We start from the raw sequence: 13,878 nt of genomic DNA on the forward strand, positions 1-13,878 counted from the left end.
GTTACGACCATCACAATTTTAAGTTACGACCATCCTGAACATTTTAGTTTTTTTAGTTACGACCATCATGCTCGAATTATTGAATGATCATTTTACGAAAATTGGAATGTTTTTATGCATCAAATTTTGTTTCAATATCAACGGACTGACGATTAGTATGTATGAGACAAGCGGTTTTACTGAAACATTGTTTTACTGCACGATAATCGGAAAAGAAAAATGTATCCCTAGAGTTGTCTCCCATCTTCGGATGGTCGTAACTTTAAGTTACGACCATCCGCTTACCACCAGTGAATATCTGATCATGCGACAAATATGGTCCAATAGAATGCATTGTAAACATTACAGGTATTCTAAAAACACGTGTTGATGTAAACATGGTAAACAAACACACGTTTTGATGTAAACATACACACGTGTTTTACCAAAACAAATACATGTGCTTCCGTACTATTAATAAATATATTTCTAAGTAGTTACTAGTGCAATCACTATAGTCAGTCAATACTGAGGTTGTGAGTTCGAACCGCGCTCGTGTGGGTGCACTCGACTCCAATCGTATAAATTCAGTGACTAATTAAGATTGACAGCTAGTTTTCCTATCCAAATCTTCAAGGTCGGTTGTTTTCTCCCGGCACTCCGGCTTCCTTCACCTATAAAAACTGGCCGCCACGGAAGAGCCTAAAAGCGGTGCTTAAGTGGCATTAAAACACATAAAAACAAATGAAATAATTAAGCCCTATGCAAAAATACAGAAAAGGGTAAAATTAAACAAAAAAATGAAAGAATAAACGGAATTAAAAATAGCCACTGTCTTCTTTCTTATTTCATTTTTTTAAATTTTCGATTTATTGCCCGGATGTTGCTAAAGGGATTTCCACGCCAGTGCAAGACATGATGAGTAGCTAAAAGAAAGCAGATCAACGTTAATCTTTTTTTAATTATTGCACAAGGCACCAGTCCCGAGCATGCTTGGTTAACAGAGTTAAAGTTGACTAACAGGGAATCAGTCATCCACCATTCATTCCCGCCAGTAGCAGCTATCTGCTGCTTTCACTTCGAGTGCTTCAACTCGGAATAAGACTGGAGTCTGGAGTACATGTTAATAAAATGTGACGAGAAATATAATTATCAATCCAATGTGAATTCCCTATTATTCAATTTAGTTGACTTTTGAACTTTCAACCGGATTTAAAACCACACGTTCGAAATAGAAATAGTCATAGAGTTTCTTTTCAGCAATGGATATCTTATTTTGGAGGCCTACGAAACGGCGAAGAAGAAACTTTTGGGACGACTCTGAGAGTGATGGTAAAAAAAATTCTTGTAATAAGCAAATATGCCTGTCAGCTAGTGCTACTTCCGGTCTATTTGTTTACAATTTTACGTCACGACTTCATTTACTTTAGTCGGCATAAATGTCTTAAACGATAAAAACATAAAAAGAATACATAGGTACACAGTCACAGATAAGTTACGTTGTTAAAATAGAAGTAGTTTATTCAAATTTATAGAAATTTTTTTATGAATGTCATTAGCTTTCTTAGCTTTAATATTTTAAGGACTTTCGGTTTTACATGGTTGGAAATAAATTTTATATAAAACCAGAGATTTGTCTCTGATAAAACCTTATCAGATACACAGTTATCAGTGGCGTAGCTGGGTCATTTTTACGTGTACGCCTGAACCTTGGCGAGGGATATGAGGGGTGCCAACCGCTCAATGTTAAAGCACCTGCTGGTAGTGGGTTCGAAAGGGACGAAGCCCCCGAAAGCTATCGAGAATGAAATACTGTAATGATTCCTGTCAGTGAAAAATCATTGATAGCAACATACTTTTGAATCTAAATGGTTTATTTGTTTTGGTTAAATTTTGTAATATGTTAACTTATTCATGTTATTCATCGTGTTAAACTGGAAGCTAGCCTAATGGTCATTGGTTTTAGAGAAAACGTCCAAACAAATATTACTTTTAAATAAGTTTAGAAGGTGCCGTGAGTGAGCATACAATCGACAAAAGCACCTTTTAATGAACACGAAAAAAAATATTTCTAAGAGGTGCAATATAAAAAAAATTCTGGAACACCTAGGATTTCTTCCCATGCACAAAAAGTGAATCAATTTATCTTCCTTTAGGTTGCACTTTGTAAATACAGCTGTTTCTCAAAACACGCCTCTTTTGGGGAGTAATTGAATATTCATAGAAAATTCATTTTGTTTACATACTGGTTCCCAGTTATGCTCTCTGTGTTCCATATCGCAGAGACAGAACTTGGGAATGTTACCAGTAAATAAACACGTTGTTTACATTGAAATCTGTGGTAACCTTTCATTCGAGGTAGGGGTAGTTAAGAAAATTAGTGTAAGTTTAAACTCTGAGAAGTTCAGGGCATATAAACGTTGAAAATATGCCGCACAGCCCTATATTTTGACCTTTGAAAAACATTGTGGTGCATATGAACTCTCAATTCTAGGATAAGATTTTTTTCAAAACTTCATAGTAAAAGTGGTACAGTTTTAGCCGTAAAAGGAGTTCCTATGGGAAATTGCATTGTCAATATTTACAGAAATGCAACCTATATAGGGTGAAAAAGGGAAACATTCAGAATTTAACCATATTTGCTTTATTTCACAGATTTTAAAGAAATTAACTCAAATAAGAAGTTTTATAAATATTTAATGCAGATTGATACAATCCTGGGCCTTAAATATGATGACTCAGCATAAATTCACAGTTTACAGTATGCATAGTTTACTTAAAGTCCTGGATACAAAATTAAATCATAAAATTTGCATATTTGTAAGTTAAATTGTTAAGAAGTGCTTATATTTACTCTTCGCAGTCATTGAAACTCATAGATCCTTCCTGAATATTATTTATGGGGTATTTGTGTCCTTTCGATAACCCAAAAGTAAGCCGCAACACCTAAATCTGCTTTTTTGTCACCACGGCATAATAAATACAAGCTAGAAAAACAAAAATATCTCAAGAAAACTTACAATAGTGTGTTCTATCCTGAATATGTACTAAATATTCCAAATTGCTAGAAACAGCAGAATTATTTAGGAAATTTGAGGCCCCAGGGGCAAGAAACATAGAAAATTGCCTACCCCCTGGGTCATAAAACAAATAATTTAACTTGTAAATGCTATGATTTTATGATTTTAAAGTTCTTGATATAGAAAACAATAACTATGCTTGAAAGTTATGCAAAAATCAAATGTTAGCAGTCATCTCTACAACATTTTAAGTGAATTTATATCTCAGACTGGTATCTGCATACATACAACTATTGCAAATATGGCTGGTTTGAACACTTCTAGTATATATATATAGTAGCTAAATTGTGTCAGATATATGGTTAAAGATGATACTGTTGTGACAAGAATTCTAAATTGACCATTTGAGGCAGAAAATGTGTTCTTTAAATTTGACAAATAGGCATACAGTAAGATGTGGAATGGAGATAGAGGCTGGATTGGATACTTTATATAATCTTGAATGATGTAATGATTGACTGCTAAACATTACATTTATGATATTCTGATATGCTTTCAATATGTTATCAAAACAGTTTTTAACAGGTTCTAGGCATTTTTTATCAGAAAATATGCAAATAGGGTAAGCTGGCAATAATTAAAGTCTTGTTTTCAAATTCTTTAAAAAATTGAAACAGGGGAGGGGGTATAAAATGTATAGTAAAGAAAAACTTAGAGTATACACAGTGATTTCTTTAAGACTTTAATTCTGATAAATGAGTATTAATGTGAGAAAAACTGATTTTAGAGAGTTTTCTATTTGAATAAATGTCTGTATAGGTTGCACTTTGTAAATACAGCTGTTTCTCAAAACACGCCTCTTTTGGGGAGTAATTGAATATTCATAGAAAATTCATTTTGTTTACATACTGGTTCTCAGTTATGCTCTCTGTGTTCCATATCGCAGAGACAGAACTTGGGAATGTTACCAGTAAATAAACACGTGCATATTGTTTACATTGAAATCTGTGGTAACCTTTCATTCGAGGTAGGGGTAGTTAAGAAAATTAGTGTAAGTTTAAACTCTGAGAAGTTCAGGGCATATAAACGTTGAAAATATGCCGCACAGCCCTATATTTTGACCTTTGAAAAACATTGTGGTGCATATGAACTCTCAATTCTAGGATAAGATTTTTTTCAAAACTTCATAGTAAAAGTGGTACAGTTTTAGCCGTAAAAGGAGTTCCTATGGGAAATTGCATTGTCAATATTTACAGAAATGCAACCTTTAAAGGGATTTAAAATAAAAATCTAAAAAATTTTTTTTAATTTTTTTTTCTTCTTCTTCTTCTTTAAATACGGAATACCATCAACTTTTTGAGGATTACTTTCCGGCGCATGCCTGTATGATGTCGCTTTAAGTTAATTTCATTTTTTTATTAATTACTTTTATTTATTTATGAAATTTACAATTTTTTAAGTTTCAATTTTTACATTTTTTATATATATTTTTTTATAACTATAAGATAAAAACAATAAGCACATTTAGTTCAGATGAGAGTATGTTTTAAGGAGCACCTCATGAGTGAGTGCATCCTTAAAGTTGTCTGTAGAGGTTTGGTTTGAGATATCGGGTGGTAATTTGTTCCAATCTTTGATTGTTTGGCTGAAAAACGAAAATTTAAAGGTGTCTTTATTACACTGAAGTTGTCTGTATGTCTGTTGATGGGTAGTTCTTGTTTAAGACTGGCTTTTTATGAGTATATCTTGCGATGGTATTGCAATTTCATTGTTGATGACTTTGTGCAACATTTGGAGTCTGGTTTTTAGTCTGCGTTCTTGTAAGGATTGCCATTTTAGATGTTCTATCATTTCAGATACACTGCTGGTATTGTGATATCTGTTGCAAGTATATCTTGCAGCTCTTCTTTGTACTTATTCCAACTTATATATATTTTCTGAGGTGTATGGATCCCAAACTGTACAGCAGTATTCTAGTTTTGGTCTAACTATTGTTTGGTAGGCTCTTTCCTTAACTAATTTAGAATTTATTTTTAGATTACGTCTGATGAATGCTAATGATTGGTTTGCTTTTGCTGCTGATTGTTGAATATGTTTGTTCCATTTGAGGTCTGAAGAAAGTGTAATGCCTAAATATTTTGCAGATTGAACTTGTTCTAAGATATGACCATGCATGTTGTAATAAAAATGTATTTGTTTTTTCTTTGTTGATACTCTAAGGATGTTACATTTGTCCGGGTGGAAAGACATGAGCCAGTCTTTCTCCCATTTTATAGCTGCTTCTATGTCTTCTTGAAGCTTTATGCAATCATTTTGGCAGGTTATAGGCCGATAGATTATGCTGTCGTCTGCAAAGAGTCTTATTTGGCTGTGTTTTAGATAGTCCGGTAGGTCGTTTATATATATGAGAAAGATCTGGAATGTTTTACGACAGTCTATGAAGGTTTATAAATTGAGCATACAAAATAATAAATTGCGTAAAGAAGAGTCCGGCTATCTGTCTATCAAAAAAGAACAGAAAAATGAACGAAAACAAATGCTTTCAAAATTTTAGCTTTAGACATTAATCATAGAAAAAGCTTCTTCAGCATTTTCATAAAATTCCATGAAGGTTCGACAAGTAGTTAATGTAATTGAGAAATAACAAAATGTAAGCTCAAACTGCGACCACTATGAATTGCAGAAAGAAATACATTTTGTCCTTAAAATGCGGGAAAATTAAAGATTTAATGTATTATTATATTGCTCTGAATACTCTTTTGATCATAAACAGTTTCTGTCCAACTTTCGTAAAATTTCACGAAGAGTCATTCAAAAGACTTTATCCATATTCGGAACTTAAATATTGACGCCGCTTTGTCTCGTTTTTGGGACATAAATTACAGGCTCGACAAAAATACAAACAGCATATCGAATCTGGCCGATAGTGAATTGCTTTAGATATAAGAAAAGTACGTAGAATTCATAGTAGACTAAGACTTTTACAAAAGATTCGAACAAATATATTAAATGATCTATTCGAGTAAATTTAGTCCCGTTTTATTCAAAATTACAATCCATTGAAAAAAGAAGCACAAGGCTGATGTGCTTTTGACCAGTTTTTCTTATTTTATGTTGATTATTTGTTTTATTTTCAAAATTCAAGTGTACGCCCGGGCGTTTTGACGTAAACGTAGCTATGCGCATGGTTATAGGTTCATCAAGATTATATCTTCCTGAAACACAAAATGCACTAAACTTTTATAAATTGGATGGGAGCCTCAACACTTTTCCATCTTCTCAAGTTTTTCTCTTCTCTGTTGTCCGAGTACAGTTTTAGGTGTCAATGCAGCCATTTTTGTTCATTTGTTATTTTTTTGTAGGTGATGATCAAAGAAGAATAGATTTGTGTTCTTTGAGTGACACAGGTCACTGCTTATTTCTTGTTTACTGAATATTTCAGGCAATCCCATAACCAATCTCTGACTGAGTCTCCTACTCCCGGTACCTCGAATGACCGAATAACACTGTTACATGTATTATCTGAATAACACTTGTAATGACTGAATAACACTTGAAATTTTAATATTAGCACATTTTGGTGACTGTTAAACATTGATTATTAATTATTAGTATATTATCAATGTATTTTGTAACTCAAAAATGATTTACAGAAAGAAGATAAGTTCATAAAAAACTTTAAACATTTAGTATGTAGATCCAATATGGTGACCACGGAAATCACAATGGCCGCCAAGTTTGATGTACACACTAAATTTAAAATGATCTTTATGAACTTATCTGCTTTCTGTAAATCATTTTTAAGTTATTAAATACATCGATAATATATTATTATTCAATAATCAATTTTTAAAAGTCACCAAAATGTGCTAATATTAAAATTTCAAGTGTTATTCGGTCATTACAAGTGTTATTCGGATAATAGCAGTGTTATCCGGTCATTCGTGTTACCCTCCTACTCGTGTACTTTCAATATGCGGTACCTTGAATGACCGAATAACACTGTCATTATCAGAATTACACATACAATGACCGAATAACACTTGAAATTTTAATATTAGCATATATTTGTGACTTTTAAACATTGATTATTAAATATCGATGTATTTTATAACTTACAAATGTTTTTCTGAAAGCAGATAAGTTCATAAAAAACTTTTAAAATTTAGTATGTACATAGAAATTACAATGGCCGCCATGTAAGATGTACACACTAAATCTAAAATGATCTTTATGAACTGTTTTGCTTTCTGCAAATCATTTTTAAGTTATAAAATACATCGATAATATATTATTATTTAATGATCAATGTTTAAAAGTCACAAATATGTGCTAATATGTGTTATTCGGATACTAACAGTGTTATTCGGTCATTCGTGTTACCCCTTTCAATGTAACTTAACCACCCTTATAGATTGACTTGATTACAGTACAGTGGAGTCCCCGGTGTCCGCGTGGCCTGTGATATCGCGCATTAGCTGATTTTGTCATATCAACACAGTAACACAAATAAAATTGATCTTGTTATTGTTTTAGCCTTCCAAAGGGATAAAAAAGAACAAAATTGATAAGTTCAAGAGTTAATTAATTACTGCAATCCCGTGATTTACCATATTTGGCCAATTTCCATTAAAAAAAATTACATCATCAGATAAAAGTTGTTTTATTTAAGTCAAATTTATAAAACTTTTCTTTTACATTGTGAAAAGTACTCAACTAAGAGGGACATATTTTACCATAAAGTTTCAAATATAATCGTTGATCCTACAAAATTTCAAAAACATGAAAATAATATAATCTTTTTATTAAATAATAATTCATACACAATCCTAAAATTAACTTCCTCTTTCATCTCAGACAGTTTGAACCTGCGTAAAGCAGAACAAACTCTATAAAATTGCTAATAATCATTGTTCATAATATTACATATTAATATTGTCATTATTTTCAATACTTAATATGTTTGACCAACTATGTAATTGATATATTTTTTTTTAATCATTTACTGTTGATGATATTGATATCGTTCGATGATATTGTTCTAAATATGCCTATTGATATTCTATGCATTATTACTATTTGTATACCAGTTGTATGGGCCATTGCCAATTATTGTAATTGTGTTTGTGCCAATAATCAAATTGAAATAATTTTTGCTCTGCATCCTTGGCAGTGTGCTTGGTTCAAAATCAGCTATATTTCGTAGCAGAAAATCTTTCCTTTATTTAAATTACCGGTAAGCTATTTTTGGAAGGCATGCACGAAATCACCGGACATGGGAGGAACTCTCAGAACAGGGGTTTCTCTAATTTTGGACACACATTACACAAAATCTAGAAGATAAAACCATATCAACAGAAGATTTTATGAAATAAAAGTATGATATGAATGTGTTCACACAATAGTATCCAATTATTGGTTTTATCAGTTAAATGAAGTGAAGTCATCAGTCTTAGGTGCGCGGATACACTGGACTGCACTGTACCTCAAATGACCGAATAACACTGTTATTATCTGAATTACACTTGTAATGACCGAATATCACTTGAAATTTTTATATTAGCACATATTACTGACTTTTAAACATTTTCTATTAAATAATAGTGTATTATAAAGGTTTTTATAACTTAAAAATGATATATAAAAAGCAAGTTAGTTCATAATGATCGTTATACATATAGTGTTGACATCCAACCTAGGATAACGCATATACCATGTGACATGGTTGCCATATTGGATGTACACACTTATTGACTCTATATTTATAACGACCTTTAAGAACTTACCTGCTTGCTGTAAATCATTTTTAAGTTATCAAATACACTTATAATATGATATCTTTTAATATTAAATTAATGTATAAAAGTCCCCAAAATGTGCTTATATTAAGATTTCGAGTGTTATTCGGATAATAACGATGTTATATATAAGGTCATTCGTGTGCATACAAAATCTTGCATTATAATAGTAATATGACACAGTCATGCCAGTAGACAATTTGTTGCAGTTTGAACTACAAATGAATACAGAAAAATATCTGATGTACACAAATGTATGTTTTCATACATTTTGCTTTAACGTTTTGAAGCAGCACACAATCATTTGCTTACTAAATTTGGGTTCTAGAGCTTTTATTTGAAGTGAAAAGACCAGAAAAACCTTCTTTTTGGTGCTGGAAATTCCCTTTCCCTGTTTTTTGTGACTTGTTATTAAATTCAACATCCTTGTGCATGTAGCCATACTTCATGTCAAACATTATACAAATTACTGACATATTATTATAATCAGTGTATATTTTCCAGTATTTTACGAGAATTTATGACTATGAATGTTCATGCACAATATATTCTTTCTTTCCCTATAACATGTTTGTCCAACAATTTTTCAGATTACTTAGACTTCCTTGATGGGACTGATAGCTATGTAGATGACATGGACCAAGACAGTGAGATCATGTCCAGACCAAGAAGTCCAGGGTCACGGATGTCCACACCAGAATTACAGCTATCATCAACTCATCCACAGGAAGTGACTTCACTTGTAGAATTTGCAGCAAAAATAGTAGCTAAACATGTGTCTTGTGAAGAAATAGAAAATCACGATCCACCTCTTGATGAGTCAATGTTGAAAAAGGTATATTATTTTAGTTTTCTCCTGGGGATTGGTCGGACTGTCCTGTATTTACCTTTCAATTTACATCTGAAAGAAAGTGGAATGATTCAACAAAACTGACAAATTATGCATGTTATGTGGAATGATTTAGTCAAACTGCCATATTATATGATCAATTAGTTCTGTAGTAGTGTTAAAAGTTAAAGAATGGCAAAGCTAGTTTAAACTCATGCACTGCAAGGCAGCTTTTAGAACAAGGGGTATGCCTTAAAAAAAGTAAAAGTAAAAGTAACTTTATAAATTTATGCCAAGGATATACAAATATTGAAACAGATGAAGAGTTAAGTGTGTTAATTTACGTTTTTTGATTGAGTTAAGCCTTCCAATTGATTTTTTATCTTGTGGTTTTCTATATCATATGTATATTGGATGTTATGCTATTGTTTCAGAAAAAAAGAGAAGGTTTGGTACCATTAAAACGTTTAATCCCGTGTTTCTCATTTCTCATTTTTTCATATAGATTAGACCGTTGGTTTTCCCGTTTGAATGGTTTTACACTAGTAATTTTGGGGCCCTTTATAGCTTTTTGTTCAGTGTGAGCCAAGGCTCTGTTGAAGGCCGTACATTGACCTATAATGGTTTACTTTTATAAATTGTTATTTGGATGGAGAGTTGTCTCATTGGCACTCACACCACATCTTTCTATATCTAATTATAACCAAAAGTGAGCTAAAAATGTTAGACCTAAGATTAATTTGCCTGAGGGAGTCTAACCTTAGTTTATAAACATGATAAATTGAATTTATTAATGGTGTAAATGGTAAAAAAAAAAGTTTTTCCTGAAACCTATTATCATTTATTCAAACTTTTTATGTGGGTGAATTTTCATGAGTTTTTAACTGGATTTTTGTGACAAAAATGTCGGTTATTGATTTGGGGATGTACGGGGGGCGGGTGGTCGGGCGGGCGGGCGGCAATCAAATGTTGTCCGTGCGTTAACTCATGAACCGTTCAACCAAAGCTTTTAAAATTTTAATATGTTATTACTGACAACTATACAAAGATCAAGTTCAATAATGGCGATTTTGACTTTTACCGTTCAGGAGTTATGGTTCTTGAAAGGCGGCAATCAAATGTTGTCCGTGCATTAACTCCTGAACCGTTCAACCAAAGCTTTAAAAATTTTAATATGTTATTACTGACAACTATATTGAGGTCAAGTTAAATAATGGCGATTTTGACTTTTACCGTTCAGGAGTTATGGTTCTTGAAAGATTGAAAAATGGAGTTTCCAGTCGTGTCCGTGCATTTATGCATGAACTGTTCTACCAAAGTTTCCGAAATTTTAATATGCTGTTACTGATGACAAAATGGAGGTCCAGTTCAATAATGACGATTTTGACTTTTACCGTTCAGGAGTTATGGTTCTTGAAAGATTGAAAAATGGTGTTTCCCGTCGTGTCCGTGCATTTTCTCATGAACCATTCAACCAAAGCTTTTGAAATTTTAATATGTTGTTACTGATGACAAAATAGAGGTCAAGTTCCATAATGACGATTTTGACTTTTACTGTTCAGGAGTTATGGTTCTTGAAATATTGTAAAATGGCGTTTCCATTCACGTTGTTGCATTTACTCATGAACCATTCAATCTAAGCTTTTCAAATATTATTATTTCAAAATGTTGATACTGATGACAAAATGGAGGTCAAATTTGATATTGATGATTTTCACTTTCACCATTCATCAGTAATGGTTCTTGTGATATTGCCAGGACACAAATAAATGTAAATAAATCCGGTTTGCTGTCGTTGTGACAGCCTCTTGTTAAAAAATAAAACAAATTTGATGAGTGCAACTTGAGATCTTTGGAAGGGTACAAATGTATTTGTAATATTTTCTGTTGTAGATTGCATTTTGGGCCTTTCCTCAAGATGAAAGTCATGTCAAGGTTTTTTCACAGCTAACATTGAGAACACCTTATGAATGGAATGCAGGAGAAAGAAAGGCGACAGAAGGGAAAATAAAGAAAATGCGCCAAGTTGGTGAGCAAAAGCATTCTTCTCAGACAAGAATATGATAGATAATACGAAGCCATCATAAGTGTTTTGCCCTGACTCCAGTAGATCAAATATTATTTTCATAATTAATGGTACATGTATCTTGACATAATTTTTGGGATAAAGATTTTATATTCATACAATCAAAACCGTTTTGTGATCGGCTTGTTATTAATTTTCCAGACTTTATCACTATTTTTAAGATAAAAAAAACCAGTGCAATGAGCACGACAGTTTGGAGTTGAATTTTATTTATTTTTTCAAGCAGCCAGTTAAATAGATTTTGGAGCCTATAGTAAATCATAATACGGTACCCCATAAATTTTTAGGAAATCATGATTTGCAATACAAATTTTGGGGCACCTAGGCTATTTTCCTTTTTTAAAATAGTTTATAGAACCCAGGACAGGGGACTCTTGAAATATTTACTTTGTCTTTGAAATTCATTATGTATATTGGTAATCTTGTTGATATTGTAGGTTTTCATTAAACTTAAAGTAAATTATTAGTCCAAATTTATAGATTTAGCTTTGAAACATTATTAATATATGTTATGTATGTACATGTTGCTGTAAAAGAGGGGCGAACGATACCAAAGGGACATTCAAACTCATAGATCAAAATAAACTGAAAACGCCATGGCTAAAAAAGAAAAAGACAAACAGACAAATAATAGTACACAAGACACAACATAGAAAACTAAAGACAATGCAACACAAACCCCACCAAAAACTGGTGGGGATCTCAGGTACACTGTAAAGGTGAGCAGATCCTGCTCCACATGTGCCACCCGTCATGTTGCTCATTTAAATTGCTTTTTTTTCTTTTTTTTTTATTAAAGTTTGCCATTTCTATGTCAGAACCTGTTCTAAACATATATGTTTTTGTTTGTTTTATTAAACTTGATTCAGAACTTCCATAATGGTTGAGTTATTGCAGAGGGATATTTTCACTATTTAATCTTCATCCAGAATTAGTGTTAATAAACCCCTAGATGAAGCTTCCTTAACTGTCTATCCTTAATTGTGATAGGTTCATGGTTGCTGCTTTTGTTGAAACCAGAGATAATACAGAAATTAGTGTAAATAAATCCCTAGATGAAGCTTCTTTAACTGTCTATCTTTAATTTATAGGTTTCATGGTTGCTGCTTTTGTTGAAACCAGAGATAATACAGAAGCCAAAGTGTCACTTACATTTGAAAAGCAGCATTTGACATCAACTTCCTGTTCAGCTTGCTCAGAGTCTGTTTTCTGTCAACATACTATAGCTGTTATTTTAGAGAGAATAAAGAATGCAGATAAGGTAAGATCAAACTTGATTTACACTCTTGTAGATGTGTTTGGAAAGATTGGAACTTGTTGTTTTAATACACCTTATAGCTATTTATGTCAATTCAAAATATGTTCTAAAAGTTAGCAGACTACACGAAATACGTCGGACCGTCGGACAAATCCGGTGAATAATAGATCGGTCTGGTAAAATTTTGTTGAATTCCGGTCCGAATGTCCGGTGTTTTTTTTCATGGAACATTCTAGCAAAATTGCCAAACGACCTCAAATTCATTTTCATCTTTATTATTCATCACAGCGACGTTTATTTTGTTCAACCGCTAGCTTTATGCCGAACATCGACAACCAGTAATGTGTAAATCCGGGTAAAAACATATCTGACTGTCAAAAACAACAATGGATGCCATCATTGGCACAACCGGAAATGTAAATAAAACCGGATCAGATTCTGGGAACGGATAAGGATAATTCGGGTTTGCCGATTTAAATAGAATAAATGAATAAAAATCCAAGCAGATCACAAAATTTAGCTATGAAAGATAACCACAAGAATGTGAAAACCAAAAGATATATGAAAAAGAAAGAAGAAACAGGAAATAATATTTTATACAGAAACTCTAAATTATGTTTAGTTCACAAACATTGTCAAAATCCAATAAAATGGGACATTACTCTTCACTGAAATGCATTCAAGCAATTGTGCACAATATCCCCTCTTGTTACATCATTTTGTTTTAATTTGTGCATTTTGGGGAGGAGTAGGGCACAACAAAGTCATATGTTTGTTGTTTTTTGTCGGATAATATACAATTAGATGTAAAAAAAATTGGTCTGGTAAAATTTCATTCGGTCTGGTAAAGCTAGGATGCTTACCAGACCGAATGTCCTGTAAAAATAAAATTCATTCGCGTAGACTGA

The 13,878-nt window shown here is 32.4% G+C and overlaps 1 protein-coding gene across 2 annotated transcripts in view; it reads left to right on the plus strand.

Moving 5' to 3' along the window:
* Nucleotides 1-983: 983 nt before the first annotated feature.
* LOC143043222 (uncharacterized) overlaps nt 984-13,878 on the plus strand; it is a 31,403-nt gene continuing 18,508 nt past the window's right edge. Inside the window, exons 1-4 of one of the 2 annotated variants that reach the window (XM_076215636.1) lie at nt 984-1,311; nt 9,388-9,632; nt 11,520-11,655; nt 12,804-12,973. In XM_076215636.1, coding sequence (XP_076071751.1) covers nt 1,242-1,311; nt 9,388-9,632; nt 11,520-11,655; nt 12,804-12,973 — 621 coding nt within the window. In that variant the 5' untranslated portion in view covers nt 984-1,241. Of the gene's footprint in view, nt 1,312-1,348; nt 1,456-9,387; nt 9,633-11,519; nt 11,656-12,803; nt 12,974-13,878 lie in introns of those variants that run through there. The other variant, XM_076215639.1, reaches the window with a different exon arrangement.

This window comes from Mytilus galloprovincialis, chromosome 1 (assembly GCF_965363235.1).
Source record: "Mytilus galloprovincialis chromosome 1, xbMytGall1.hap1.1, whole genome shotgun sequence".
Lineage (NCBI taxonomy): Eukaryota > Metazoa > Mollusca > Bivalvia > Mytilida > Mytilidae > Mytilus > Mytilus galloprovincialis.